Raw genomic sequence first — 13976 nt, forward strand, 5'->3', positions numbered from 1 at the left:
TAGATACGATCACTAAGCAGATCATATCTTCGATTCTCCAAAAACTCCAATCCCGAGCTCCTTTACTAGACCCAATATCCTTGAGTGAAACGATGTTCGAAGATGAGCTATGCTATGTACGGGGACAAAACCAATGAAGATATTGACCTGGAGATATCTGGAGATATATGTCTTCTTCAAAAATACCGAAACACTCCCGTCGCTAACGTAGAAAACAGAGCAACATTGCCCACAGATCTAAAGGGATTATTGTAGATAGGGGTTGCACTTCGGGAGAATACTCAACGCAAGCTAGCCCTGAAAGAGAAAATAGAAGAACGTTCTAAAGAAGGAAGTAACGTGACTATTATTCAAGATCTACAGGAGGAATTGTCGACACTTTCGAAGGAATATTGGATCTTAGAACGACGTGAGTGGGAAATTAGGTCTTCATTTTTGGACTCCGCGCTGACTAGAGGTATTGAGCACTAGCGTTCACAGCCAAAATGGTATATATATCAAGTACTTTGGGAAAATTGTGTTGGGAGAGGAGGCTGTTGTGGCAGAGTCTATGGATACTGTTCTTATCGCTGGTCAGAACGGAAATTTGCAGTTGGTTATTGCACTGTGGAATGTCATTGTTGCAAAAAAGCCCGGAGGTTTACACTGGACCCCGAGCAAAAACTTTATATACAGGATTCTTTCAAGCTTGATTGCAGTTGTCCACGTACGTGGTATTACAGTCGAATAAGAGCCGCTGCTCTGATGGTCTTATTTCTTCAGTAAAAACCAGATAAATCGAGTATTTGTCTCCGCGTCCTTCGCGTCGAAGTTTTCCGTTGAGTGGTCGTTGACACACGCCTGAACTAGACAAGCAAACTTGTCTGTGTCAAAAATAAGAGGAGAAGGAGGCAGATACCAGCATTGGTATAATGGAAGATTGTTGCAGAACGTGTGCCGAGCACGAACCCAACAATCACATCACGTGATCAAACCGTTTACTCCAATAAAGTCGGCCCCACGGTTTTGCAGACCTCAACGGATCCGCTGGTCAATAATATCTTAAGTTATACCGAAGCACACTTGTACTTTTATCAACCCCATATAATCAATCAGTCAGGAGTCATACGTAGAAAAGTACCTTACACAGAGTATGCTTTTCCCGCCTTTTCCTGCTGTCTACCAATAAGACTAGAAAGGGGGAACACTAAATTACGTATCTTAAAGATATCTCAGAAGACCACGGAAAGGACTACTAAAAAGACCACTGAAAAGACCACTGGAAAGCCCTGTAAGCAAGACATCATAAGGCTGCATAATCCGTCTCCCCTTGTCCTTTTGTCATTCAGAAAGCCTGGGAATCAGACACTGAAAAGAACATCGCACCGAGGTATTTCATGGCGAGTGTAAACGTCAACCGGACTGCTAAATCCCCTGATTTATTAATAATTCTCATGAAATACCGCAATGCCATAATTCAAGACCAAACTCTCTCATTCGGGGTAATTTAACGCCTAGCGATGTCAGGGCACTATATCTTTCGATAGTGAAAATCTGTGGGTCAGAAAATGGAAAAACAGAGCCATTAGCTTAAAGCGGGTTTCTTAGTGGGACACTTTTCGAAGAGAATATGAGCGGTGAGGACAAGATATCTATCTGATAAAGGACAACTCCCCGAGAGTTATGAAGTTTGCCCAACAAAAGAACGAAAACAGGGGGGAATATTGTGGGACCCAACAGAATTATATTATCTCGTCCGGAGTCCGGAGTACTCGGTAGTTATATCCTTCCTACCCAATCAACACAGCATAGATCGGGCGAAACGACCAGATCGAGATTGACATTCGTACGACGGTCTTTGATCTCGGCATTCAATTGTGGTCCGATTCGAGTGTTTGACCCCAAAAGGGAAAAAAAGAAAAAAAAAAAAAAAACAAATTGAAAGGATTTCCGAAGTGTGTAGGACCCACATTTAAGGTTGGTTCCATGGTTCAGCCTCGTAAATAGGTTAAGTTACCCCTGTGCGGAAGCAGTGACACCGGCTAGCAAGGCTTGGACCATGGACCTGGGGTTCCGAGGCCGCAGTGTTGGGTTTGGCAATGACGACATGCCCGGGGGAATTTGAATACTGATACCTACATGATTATTTTGATGTTGCTTTGGAGATGTTGTGAGTGATTGTATATGTTAAAATGACTATGGACAATGAACAACTCTAAATGATCGTAGATAGTAAAATTCAAAAGAACGTCCACGGGGAAAATGAATGACATGGCTGAGAAGCAAAATAGAACTGGAGCGATTCGTCGCTGATGAAACGTAAAGAACACGATGCAGCGGGGTATTGCAATGAACACGATAGCCTCCCAGAACAAGATAACACACGTATGAAATAAAAAGATCAACAAATTCAGCGGGTTCGTTTTGAGTATCCCCCGGAATTCCCATTCCCAGCCGCCGGTCGCTTCTGTCCAGATCCCATAGCAGTAGCAGCAGCAGATTCAGCGACACGGATCAACGAGCCCAGGTGGAGAAGATATGGCTTCGGGGCACGGTTGACCTCGAGCTTACTGAGAATGTCGCGCAGCCGGTTGGCGCACTGGTGGAGGTCCACCGGCGGCAGGGCATCAAGCGCGTTGAGAACAAAGTGCCGCGCGTCTGTTTCGGAGTCTGTTTCGACCGACCCGATGAGCAGATGATATAGATTGCGCTGATCCTCGTCTTCACCATGGAAGGACTGGCGGCCCAGTGGATTGCCTTCCAGGGGATCATGATTGCGAGCCACGACTGACTCCAGGAGGGACACGAGGGCTTCGGCGGCGCCCTCCGAGCCATGCGGGGCACGTGCGGCCATGTTGACTGCAATCCGGGATACAGAACGCTGGAGCTGTCTTACGACGTCGTTGACCTCAATGCCCAAGCCTGGGCTCACGGGGTCTGCGGGTAACTCCCCGGTGGCACAGTATCGGTCGAAGTCGTCTAGCAGTCGGCGTGACTGCTCTTGTACTTTGTCGAAGTAGATGGCCGCACATGCGCCTGCGGGCATCGCTTTACAGAGGCTGTCGAAAACTGCATCGTCGTGCACTGCAAGTCGGAACATGGTTGCCTCAAAATCGCCTTGAACCACGCATTGCTCTGGCGTTCGAGCTTGCTCCATTGTCTCCGTCAAGTCCCGGCGGGCGTCTTCTGGGAGAGTTCGTTTGCTGAATGCAGAAAAGATGTCCCGGACCTTTTCTGTCCGCGTCATCCCATCCTGCTCATCTCGTAGGCACTGCCACTTGAGCTGCGTTGCAACCGACATTAGATTACCTTTCAGGAGATCCTCGATCCTCGGTAGGCGGTCCGGACGTCCGTTTGGAGTCAGTGTCACCTCTGTTGACCGAGGTATGGGCAGGAAGCAGCTATGTAGTTGATCGACGAGCCACTGTTCAAGGGACGGGGGTTAGTGTTGGCACTTCAAGCCTCCGAGCTATTTAAGCTTCCCCAAAAGGCATACTCACAAAGATGTGCTGGCACGCCCCGTCCGAATGACCTTGGAAGACTGGGCAAGTGCAGGTAAATGAGTCGGAGCCTATATGCACCTGCGGCCGATCCAACAGCTGAAAGTCATACCCGGCGGGAGTAGAGCGACAGTTGATGACATCAAAACGGCCAGTCAAACCCACAAAGGCCCTGGCTTCAGACTCGGAATCCAGTTGGCTGAGATCATAGGTTATGCCGGACGATGCGAGGACGGAGGCACTAGTGGATTCAGACTGCTCATCACTGCTTTCTTCATCCTCTTCCTCCTCCCCATCACTGGAGCTCCCCGAGGAGCTATCCTCCTCATCACTATCGGAAGAGTCCGGTCGCCCCGCGCGGATTCTAGCAGGCAGCGCTGTATCTGGCATGTTTCGACCAATGGACAGCCTGTGAAATTGCCCTGTTGGAGCGGACATGACGAAAAAAAAGAGAGGACAAGCCTTCCCTTAAAATCAAAGAGGGGCGAATGATTTCCCAGTGGACTTTCGTAGACTCACAGAGTTCTCCCGACCCATGGACGGAAGCGGGTACACTGAACCATGGAACGGGCTCCCATGGCGCCCGCTTTAAATAATCAGGGGCCATTGAGATGTTTTTTTTTTGTCAATTTCACCTGCAAAATAATTTGTATCTCTCTTTCAGCAGAATCAGCTTGGATTTTTCAAAGATTTTTTTTTTATTACCCCAACAGCGCTTAGTGAAAGGTGAGTGCTCAGGCAAAGAGGGGGAAATCTGGAGGCTCGATGGGATGTGCCGCAGGAGATGAAGGGATGATGTTTCAACAAGACTGCGCCGTTTAATTCTACCTAGTACAATCTCATGGATCAGCATCATCACGCAGCGCACAGACATCCGCTAATGGAGGATCTTGTGGAAAGACCTGGGGTCAAATGGAATGCTTAAGCGGCTGGCACCTGAAAACAGATTGTGGCCCGGGGCATGGCTACGGTACCCGAGGACATAGGGTCATCTCTCACAAAGATGCGCAGTTTTTTTGCCTCTGAGAGCAATGCATGCAACTGGAAAAGAATGCAAATAGAATCGACAGAAAGTTAAAATCTTGGTTTGTTGTATGTTGATCCTTGAGTGTCGCTAGGTGGCTGAATCTACAGTTGACCAATGCAAAGCTTGCATCTCGTATTTGCATATGGAGTAGGTAGACGCTGTTGGCGAGATAGACCCTTATGCAGGGAAAAAGGACAGGGGTCTTGCCTAGGAAACCGTGGAAGATAACGGGGATACTCCTAGTACAAGATAAATCTCCAGCCTGTGCCTTACAATGTAAGAGGCACAATGGAGCTGCGATCGCCGCCCGAGCAGCCGAAAGGGGATTGGAAATTGTTTCGAAGCTCTAGAACAGCATCACTCGGACCATTCCGACAAGTTGCTTCTCCTTGACCATGATTGCACCCTGGTAGTTTCCATCATAGTGGAGAATTGCTAGCATGTCATGTCATGGTTCTTTCGGATAGGTCGGCAACCCGGGGCTCTTTGTCTCTGCGACAACCAGGCCCCAAACAGAAACCAAAAAAATTGCGCAGGAAATCCCTGTTCATCAGCAAGCTCGAATGTGACAGTTTACTCCGTATTTCAAACGAGGATGATGACTGGTTTCTTGGCCTTGGTGATAATTCCGATGCCCTGATCCCAGGGGCGGAGCGCGGCCGAGGAGAAGCTAGCTATACACGGAGTATACGCCGCAATGTCTTTATTTCCCCGAAACCATACCACATCTGCATCATCCAAGATGGGGTTGGTGATAGCAAGGGCCTGCCTTGCATATTGCGCAGAAAAATCCATAGAAAGTGGATCACCAAATTGTAACCGAACAAGACGACATGCCGAGTGGACCAAAAGGCCTGGCGCAGGAGACTATGTTGTATGCGGTATTCTTTCGGCCGCAAGTTGTCCGGGATCGATATCCATCGTATAGTGCGCAGCAAATCCGAGCGTGGCGCACAGCGAACTGTGCGGCACAGCAAGACCCGCCAGATTGTGTATGTATTGGGTTTGGGAGTTAATCTTCTATCCCTGCAAGTTGATGCGGCCCAAGCACCGAGACAACTCGACAGGTCTGTTGAGGCTGCGGTAGGCACTTTTGACTGCGCAACATGGTTGATCGGCAGCAGTTGGCGTCTAGCTCACTGGCTTGGCTATCGCCTGCCAATCGCCATCCCTGGGCGCCTAAAAATTGTGCCTTGGTATGCACTGCGATCCGCGTCACATATGGCGTAGGTGATGGCTAACTCTCGGTTCTTGAGGGTTCGAAGATATCGTCTGTGCGCTGTTTTCTCCCCCTTCCTGCACGTTGAATCACTTGACTGATTTTGGCCCCTGTCTATGACGCAGCCACAGTGGCGCGAAGGGAAGGTTAGAGGAAAAATCAGCATGGGGCTCTCAAAACGTATCGGAGTCTTACCGGTCTTCTGGGATGGGGGAAAAAATGTGTGATTTCAACCGTTATGTCTATAGTGAACGTCGTCCTGGAAGCCCTGAAGGTAGTAGCGACGATAGCATGCTATGGTGACGTTTATAGCCGACACAAAAGATCAGAATGCTAAGAGAGAATCTTCGTGTGACATCGGGAAAAAGACTCCGTCAGATTTTGTGCTGTTGACCCGAATTAAGCATATACTTCAATGTCCATATAGGCCTGCTTAGAATATTTTACAAAACTAACTACCGAGAGAAGGAATCGGACAAGATTAAGGCTCCACACAGTAAGATTTAACTGTGACTTGAGTGTGCGAGCAAAATGATCAAATAGGCAAATTACCCTAGTCTTCATTTAACTAGTACGTTGCATAAAGTGGGTATCAACTTGCAAAATACGAGCTGGAACACAAACATGCGAACAGGACAAGAGAAAAGACAAAAGGGTATATATTGAAATGCAAGAAAATTCGTCGCCATTCGTCAGGTCATGGATATTCCACACAGCTTGCTTCCCACCTGATCAATGATGACCCCTGGCAGCGTTGCGCTGCTTGGCTGCCTCCAGCGCTCTAAGAAGCCTTTGTTTATGTTCTGAGTCTTCATCCGTACTTTGACTCACGGGTGCTGGACTTGAAGATGGACCCGGGCTAGTAGTTGAAGGGCGAAGACTTGGAGGTATAGGCACTTCACCCGAGGCCCTCGTTGGGAGAAGGTCTTGGACTGGGGAGATCGGGGCGGCGGTGTGGGGATCGTTGTGTAAGCCAAGGAGAAGACGTTGAATTGTGGCTTCAATCTGCTCAGGCCCCTTCTGAATGCTCTGCAACTTTGAATTCGAGTCTTCCTGGATTTTCTCATCCTCTTTTTTCTTCTCATCCTCCAGCCGATGGAAAATATCCGCTTCTGAGTTGGCATATCGAGCTTCCGCTACGGACACTCCATAGTCGGCGTCATTAAGGGCCATATCTGCGACCCCAGCGCTGTGGATGATGGCCTCCGAATCGACTCGTAGGGACGCCGCAAAGGTGGCTGCAGATCTGAGAACCTGCTCGATTTCAGAAACCGAAAGACCGGAGGCTCGGAGGGCAGCGGTATCTAGCCGAGCTGCTTTCGAGGCAATCTCGTCCAGGAGGGTTTGATTTGTACCTAGCCCGTGCAAAATTGCATCGTCGAAGGAATCCATGAGTCGGTTGGCTCGGTCATCACGATCCTTACACGCTTCTAGAATGTTTCGCCGTTCCATCTGGTCAAATTCTCCATCTAGTTTTCGCAGAGCAGCCACATCACCCATGAATACAAGTGGTCGCCGCTCAGCCTTCTTCCGTCGTCGCTCGCAGTCAAGGGCTAACTCAAGACGTTGCTGGAATCGAATTTCCAGCTTATTGTGAATGTCATTAACCATTTTCATCGTCACAGATGGGCTGCCGCGCTCGCTTTTTGAGACCTTGTCCTGCTGATCACGGTCGAGTTGACCGAGAGCAGCGTCGTAGGACTTGCGAAGCGCCGAAATTTCACTTTTCAGGCCTTCATCTAAGGGGTTGAAGACATGCGCAATAAAATCGTCTACTTCTTGTCGTTCCTCCTCTAATTGGACCCGAGCTTCAGTTTGCCGGAAGTCTTCCTCCAAGGTATTGATGTCTGCATACCCGATCTCTTTTGCATTGAAAAGATCATCGATGTGTAACTCGGATTCATCCTGACGAGCCATACGCTCCTGTTCCAGCTTTTGCCGTCTGGCTTGCGCTGTTTCTTCCCATTGATTCGCGGTCCGCCGGATGTACGAGAAATCATCGGAAAACTTTTTCAGCTCCTCCCGAATCGTGATGTGCCACGAGTTTTCAGACTGTCTATCCAGAGGTTTGGAAACGATTGTGCGTAGTTCTTCCACGAGGGCCTTTGGCCGGCCTTGACGAAGGGTTTCTGGCAGCAATGGAAGAGGCGGAGAGGTTTGCTCTGCCGGTTTAGAATAAGCGACGCTCTTGTGACGGATCAGACCAAGAAAGGTCTCGTCATGTTCGTTCTGAGTTGGAGAACCAAGTGCAGTGTTTGAACTTGAACGAGATGTAGGTGCTGGTGCATTTGACATGACTCGTCCACTGACAGCTGCTTGCCGCATATCAGAGTAGGCTTGGTAGGCTGGGCGAGCAAATGTGAGGTTGTCCGAGCCTCGCTGGGGACCTTCCTTGTACTGGAATGGCGTGTATATGGGCCGTGGGGGGTTCGTAGCCAGGGGCTCAAAGGCTTGCTTCTGCGTGTCCGTTGACATGATCGATAATGGTCTTGAGAGATGAGTCGACTCTGCACCCGAGGGCACAGCAGATAAACTAGGAAGAAACTGAGAGATCCGTCGTGCTTTCTGAGCGAGCAGAGGCCGACCACCTGAACTGTACTCACTGCCAACATCATCGAGATCCTCATCTTCTGTTGCTGTTGCCGCCGGAGGAGACGGGCTTTCTTCTGACGCAACGGGTATCAGTCCCGATTCAACAGGTTGTTTATTGGGTTCGGAATTTGAAACCGAGAGCGGCTGATGAGAAGCAGGATGAGGAGCTCGCGGAGTCGGCGGCGGTATTTCAGGCTCATGCTCAATATTATAGAGAATCTCCCGGAGTTTGGTCTCTTTGGCCATAAAAGCCGTGAAGATATTGTACCGTTCTTCATCCAAGTCAGCCACTGCTTCCTTACGAAGCATGGCGACATATCTTTCCAACGATGATCTAGACCAAGGGTCCATATCCTCGAAGGGATCTTGATTCTTTGTCGTAGCCGCTCTTCTGGATCCTTCAGCCATCCGTGCAGAATTATTCGAGCTCGATCGCAAATGGTCAAAGACTGATGAGTTGGTTTGCGCAGACTGTGAGCGCTCAACTGGGCTGGTTTGATAAAATGCACCGGGGCGGTCCTGGGGTTCCGGTTGAACTGGCTTATGCGCAGGAGATAATGGGCGGACCCATGCATCTATCACATTATCAATACTTTCTGAGCCCCCGATAGACAAGGCAGAGCTGGTGGTGTCTACGCGAGCCACTGGAGGTGGTGTTGGTATTCCATGTGTTGAGCATGGACTGACAGGCGAATGCGAGGTAGCCTGTCCCGACTGTGTCGCCCCGGAGATAGTGTTTGAGAGCGTCTCATTTGTGTCTGTTCTCGGGCGAGCGACGCTGACAGACTCATTTTGCACAGGCACGTTGGGAATATCGCCCGGAACCCTTGATGGTGGTTGAAACGCTTCGTGACGCAAAGAGGGCGCTCTACGAGGGGGGAACCACGCTGCATCGTCGAAGTATCCAGGGGTTGGGCCAAGATGCTCCCAATCTGATGGTGTTCCAGGGCCTAACGCCGATGCCCCGGTAGATGTAGTACCTGTATCGAGATTAGGCGGACGGAATCCGTAAGATCCAATCATCGCAGCCGGTCCTACCCCTTGAGCAAGCAATGGAGCTTGCCCCGTTTGGTCGCTTTGGACGGTTGGCGCATTTTGGAACCCCTGTGGGATTTTTGGAGGTGGTTGTGGAACACTGGGTGGTGCTGGTGTTGGTGTATATGGCGGTGGAGGTGGATGTGGGGGCGGAGAGGGTTGGACGGGATGAAAAGGAGCTGCAACAGTTGCAGGCGACTGAGATTGTCCATAGGTATGTTGTTGTTCATTTGTATTTGGAGGTCGAGGCTATGCGACTGTTAGTTGTTTACATTTAACACCCAACGTCGGACTTACCGGTAGCGGGGGACCGGAGCTTTGGTTGAACCGCACTCCCCACGTGGTTGTATCCGCACCACTCGGTGACGGCAACCTCTGTGGGTTTGAGATCGGTCCATAGGTGGCTGGCGAATATCCAGCAGCCGGTGAATATGGAACTGGGGGACGTGGAGGTGGAGGAGGAGGTACTGGCTGCGACGGCTGTGACGACTGCGATGGCTGTGGGGGACGTTGAGGAAGTCGCCATTCCGGCTCTGATGGATCAGAACGACTCGGCTGGCCGTACATGATGTGAATTAGATCACTTCAGAAAGACATGGGAAACTCAAGAGTCCACCGGGGCAGTCTTTCTAAGAGTGTCTAAATATACCCCCAAGGCTGTGTTGGGGTCTGGGGGTCAGCACGGTTCACCCGCTCCAGTGCAACTTTTCTACACATCTATACCTGTCGGGCACCTACGACATTCAAAGCTTAGGATTACAAGCCTTCGAGGAAATCCCCAAGGCCATGGATTTCTATCCTTTGTTTTACTATCCCTTTATACTCCACGGGCTCCCCACCAAAAAGCGGAAGGGATTTTGACATGAGAATTTTGATCTTTCCGGCCCCTACATATGTTGATAGCAAAGTATCCAAGTGTTGGTTTTCTTTGTCGCAGAAGCAGGTGCATTTTCTCAAAACCCCATTTCAAGTCGAGTTCATTTCCAAAAATAAACTAACATGATCTTATCTTTTCTTTGTTCCCTGGGACTCTTTGACACGGGAAGCCTTTCGGCCAGATCAGCAGTAAGATGAGCCTTGACTGACTTTTATACTCTCAAGGGTCCGTGTTGGACTCACAGTCCCACTCGATCTGTGTAAATCGAAGCCCTGAGACCTGCCATATGTTCATACGTTTATCCTACCAATTATTGTTTACTATTTGATATACCAAGATATCAAGATGGACCCTATGGAACGGTTATACGAAGTCTTACCCGGGGGAGACATCGTCCACCCACCCCCATTTCCAAAGCGGCCAGATGTTTTTGTTCAGGCGCCACTAGCGCCAGCATTGACCGAAGATGATGCATTTCTTGCCCGTCGATTCTGGCAGCAGCCCGACGAATCCCTTGGACGTGCATGGAAGGCCCATGCCAATCGACCTTATACACGAGCAGCCGACGAAGAAGAATCAGTGATGCATGCGTTAGCTCACAATGTCTATGAGCACCTGATGAACAATCCACTTCTGCCCGTCTCGCGCGAGGATGCACGAGCCAGATTCAGAGAAGAGGGCTTGAACGAGACATACAACGGCGTGCAAGGGCTGGACGCAATGAAACAAAAAGTCTTCGTACACGGTCTCAACGTCAGAGACCCGGATCTTTGGACGAAAGATGCACTCACAGAAGAACTGAAATTGAGGGGTCTGAAGACAGATGGGAGGAAAACAGACTTACAACGTCGTCTATGGGAATACGAATGTGATGAGCGCTTTGGGTTCTCGAAGCAAAGCAACCTGAGTCACTGGGGTATCCATCGCGAGCCAAGGCCTGTAATGAACCCTGCTACGAAAACAGATATGTCTGCGCTTGAGATGTATACTGCGGCAATTAAACTGAGCCCGTATAATCCAACTTACTGGAACAGCCGGGCGTATTGCCATTATCTGCTAGGTCATTTTGATCTCGCCATTGGGGACGCCTATCGCGGAGAACTTCTCTGCGAAGTGCTAACCACGGCAACTCAAAGAAACAAACGCCCTGGGATGTATACCCGGGTATGGGACGCCATTCAGCAGCATCTGATGATAGAATTGAAGATCAAGGGAGTCCCAATGACAAGAGAGGTTCTGCAAATGAGGAAGGCAAATGGTGTCAACTATTTTATTCCCACTTTGAGGAACGCCCTTCACAGCATCACCAGCCTCAGCCTCGCAGCACTGAATTGTTGGGATGATTTCGATGACCATATGCAGGGTCAACTCCAAAGACTTCTGCCATACCGCGATGCGGCAGTCCCCAAAAAGCGAATGACAGTGAGCGCTCGTGTGAAAGACGAGATCGCACAGAGGAGAGAAAATCCCTCAGCGCTTCATCCGTCTCTTTATGGACACGAGTGGAGACGAGGATGGATTTCAGGTGCCGATAAATATCCATATGATCAAGCAGACGTGAGACGCGAATCGCCATATTTCATCACTGCACTCAATGCAAATATTTTCACAGTGAATCCCAGTGCCGGGAAATCTCCCCAGCGGATATGCCAGGTGCAACCCCTCACAAAGGACAATTCCTTCAATGGGCTAGGGGTCTTTGCCACTGAAAACATCAAAGCGGGAAGCATGATTCACTACGAGGAACCCGTTATTCGCGGAAATCTCATCCCCAATAGGCTGCTTGATGATGAAAGTGAGGACCCCCTGCATGCCCCACGATGCGACAACTGCCAAACAGTGATTGACCCAGAAGAGGTTCGGCATATCGAGGACAACTGGGACTCCATTCATAATCCGGCACCCGATCCTGTATGGGGACACCCGCCTGATTGTGCTTGTCTTGATATGATTTGCAAATGCACGGATGTAGGATATTTTAGAGCGACCAAGGGCGGTCTGTTGTTCTGTTCTTCCAATGACGCCACATCAGAAGGCGTGGCTCCCCATTGCTTGGCCATTGCGCGTGAAACATACCATTTCCCAGAGTTCTGTGGCCTCGACTGGGGCTGGTTACACGATTCCATGCGACCTAATAAAGTGACGTGGGCGGGATCGCAGTATTTCACCCACACCAATGAACGCCACGGGACTGTTTTGAGTCTGCTCTTGAAGAGCGTACTTGAAATCACGCTCCACCGCCGGCAAGAAGACCCAAATCTCCTCGCTCATGAGATTAATGAACTCCTCGTTCTCGAGGCAGGTACCGACACGAATGAGCCGTGGAAAGATACCTGGTTTCCTTTCACCTTGGCCGGTAATATCCAGATACCCTTTGATATTCTCTTCAACCTCGGAGTGGACATCTTCTGTGACCTCTCGTTTGATACTTGGGTCATTCAGACCGTGTTGCGGAAGTTGCTAGTCAATGCTGTACCTTGGGAACATGCGCGACGAGGTGCGAATCCAATGTTCACAGACCGAGATGGTCCCAAGCCGGTGCTGCATCCAACCCTACAAAGTAGAATGAAAGACAAGAACGAAAATCTCTCGGCTATGGAACCATCCTTTGGGAACTTTTTCCTCTTCCCTGGGTTAAGTATGTTCAATCATTCTTGTCGCCCTTTTGAGAACGCATTGTGGGGATACGATGGCAAGGTCCCCAACCGCGTAGTCGTCTGGGCGAATAAGGATATCAAAGCCGGGGAAGAGATCCGAGTTCCGTATCAACGTTATAGAATCGCTGACCCAGTTGGAGAAGACTTTGATCTCAATATGCACGCTGTGCAGCTGTTCGGAAAGAATTGCGAGTGTCCCAGATGTCAAGGCAGAGGGTTTGTTCCTACTGTTGATAAAGGGGAGGCCACCCCTGTCTCCAACAGCAATGGTGCCGAGGACGATGGCACTGTTGATTGGACCCCGGGTCCAGTAACCATTCCCCCCAAGCAGGAATATTGGAGCGGTGTTCTTGGACAGGATAATTCCGAGCTACAGGATTATTTGAGAGAGTATCGGGATATTGTGGATGATATTTATGATAGATACTATGATCTCGATGACCCAAACCCCCGGGATGAGGAGGAAGACGAAGAGGAAAGATCTGATGGGGATGAGGCAAATGATGTTGAGATCAACGATGTCAAGGCCGAGGGAGGGAATAGGGATGACAATAGTACCAGATCTACGAGCGACCAGTGGAAGTCTTGCGAATCCTGAACAAACGAATGATATTTGAATAACCAACTAAATGCACATCAAAACGGAGTTAACCCTTATAGCCCTAAGGCCCCAAATGCGGCCGGATTTAGGATTTAAGACATTTTACGCAGGAGCACAGTGGCCACGGTGACTTTCAGTCTTAATGCAGTGCCTTTATACCTCAATTGCCAGATTAAGGCTTTCAGGTCGCAATGCACTGTCGGGTAAAATACAGCCTATTTTACCACTAGACCATAACAAAAAACCAAGGTTCCTGTTTATAGATAGCCCAGGGGGCTTATATTGCTTGATCATGCATTACATTAAAGGCAAAGTACCCCTGGCCACTATGCCTGTCCGTAGACATCCAACCCCGGAACACTTTTAGCGCCTGGCGACATTCGTGCATAAGAGTACGGAGTACTCCGTCGTAGCATGCTTAACCCCGGATATGGCGTGCTATAAAACAGGCAAACCCCCAATCATTTCCATGTACTCTTGAATTCTCTT

At 49.5% G+C, this 13976-nt stretch overlaps 3 protein-coding genes across 3 annotated transcripts; 1 reads left to right on the top strand and 2 right to left on the bottom strand.

Moving 5' to 3' along the window:
* Nucleotides 1–2389: 2389 nt before the first annotated feature.
* N7500_000394 (uncharacterized protein) lies at nucleotides 2390–3917 on the bottom strand (the record flags this gene model as incomplete). Its single annotated transcript, XM_056671540.1, has 2 exons — nucleotides 2390–3403; nucleotides 3480–3917. 2 exons carry the CDS (start codon nucleotides 3915–3917, stop codon nucleotides 2390–2392), a joined length of 1452 nt encoding a protein of 483 aa, XP_056537113.1.
* Nucleotides 3918–6457: 2540 nt separating this feature from the next.
* N7500_000395 (uncharacterized protein) lies at nucleotides 6458–9919 on the bottom strand (the record flags this gene model as incomplete). Its single annotated transcript, XM_056671541.1, has 2 exons — nucleotides 6458–9601; nucleotides 9650–9919. The coding sequence occupies 2 exons, from the start codon at nucleotides 9917–9919 to the stop codon at nucleotides 6458–6460; spliced, it is 3414 nt and encodes a 1137-aa protein (XP_056537114.1).
* A 655-nt stretch (nucleotides 9920–10574) lies between these two features.
* N7500_000396 (uncharacterized protein) lies at nucleotides 10575–13484 on the top strand (the record flags this gene model as incomplete). The annotated part of the gene is made up of 1 exon (XM_056671542.1): nucleotides 10575–13484. The coding sequence occupies one exon, from the start codon at nucleotides 10575–10577 to the stop codon at nucleotides 13482–13484; it is 2910 nt and encodes a 969-aa protein (XP_056537115.1).
* Between the last annotated feature and the right edge of the window lie 492 nt (nucleotides 13485–13976).

This window comes from Penicillium coprophilum (assembly GCF_028826855.1).
Source record: "Penicillium coprophilum strain IBT 35676 chromosome Unknown utg000001l_segment0_segment0, whole genome shotgun sequence".
NCBI classification, from domain to species: Eukaryota; Fungi; Ascomycota; class Eurotiomycetes; order Eurotiales; family Aspergillaceae; genus Penicillium; species Penicillium coprophilum.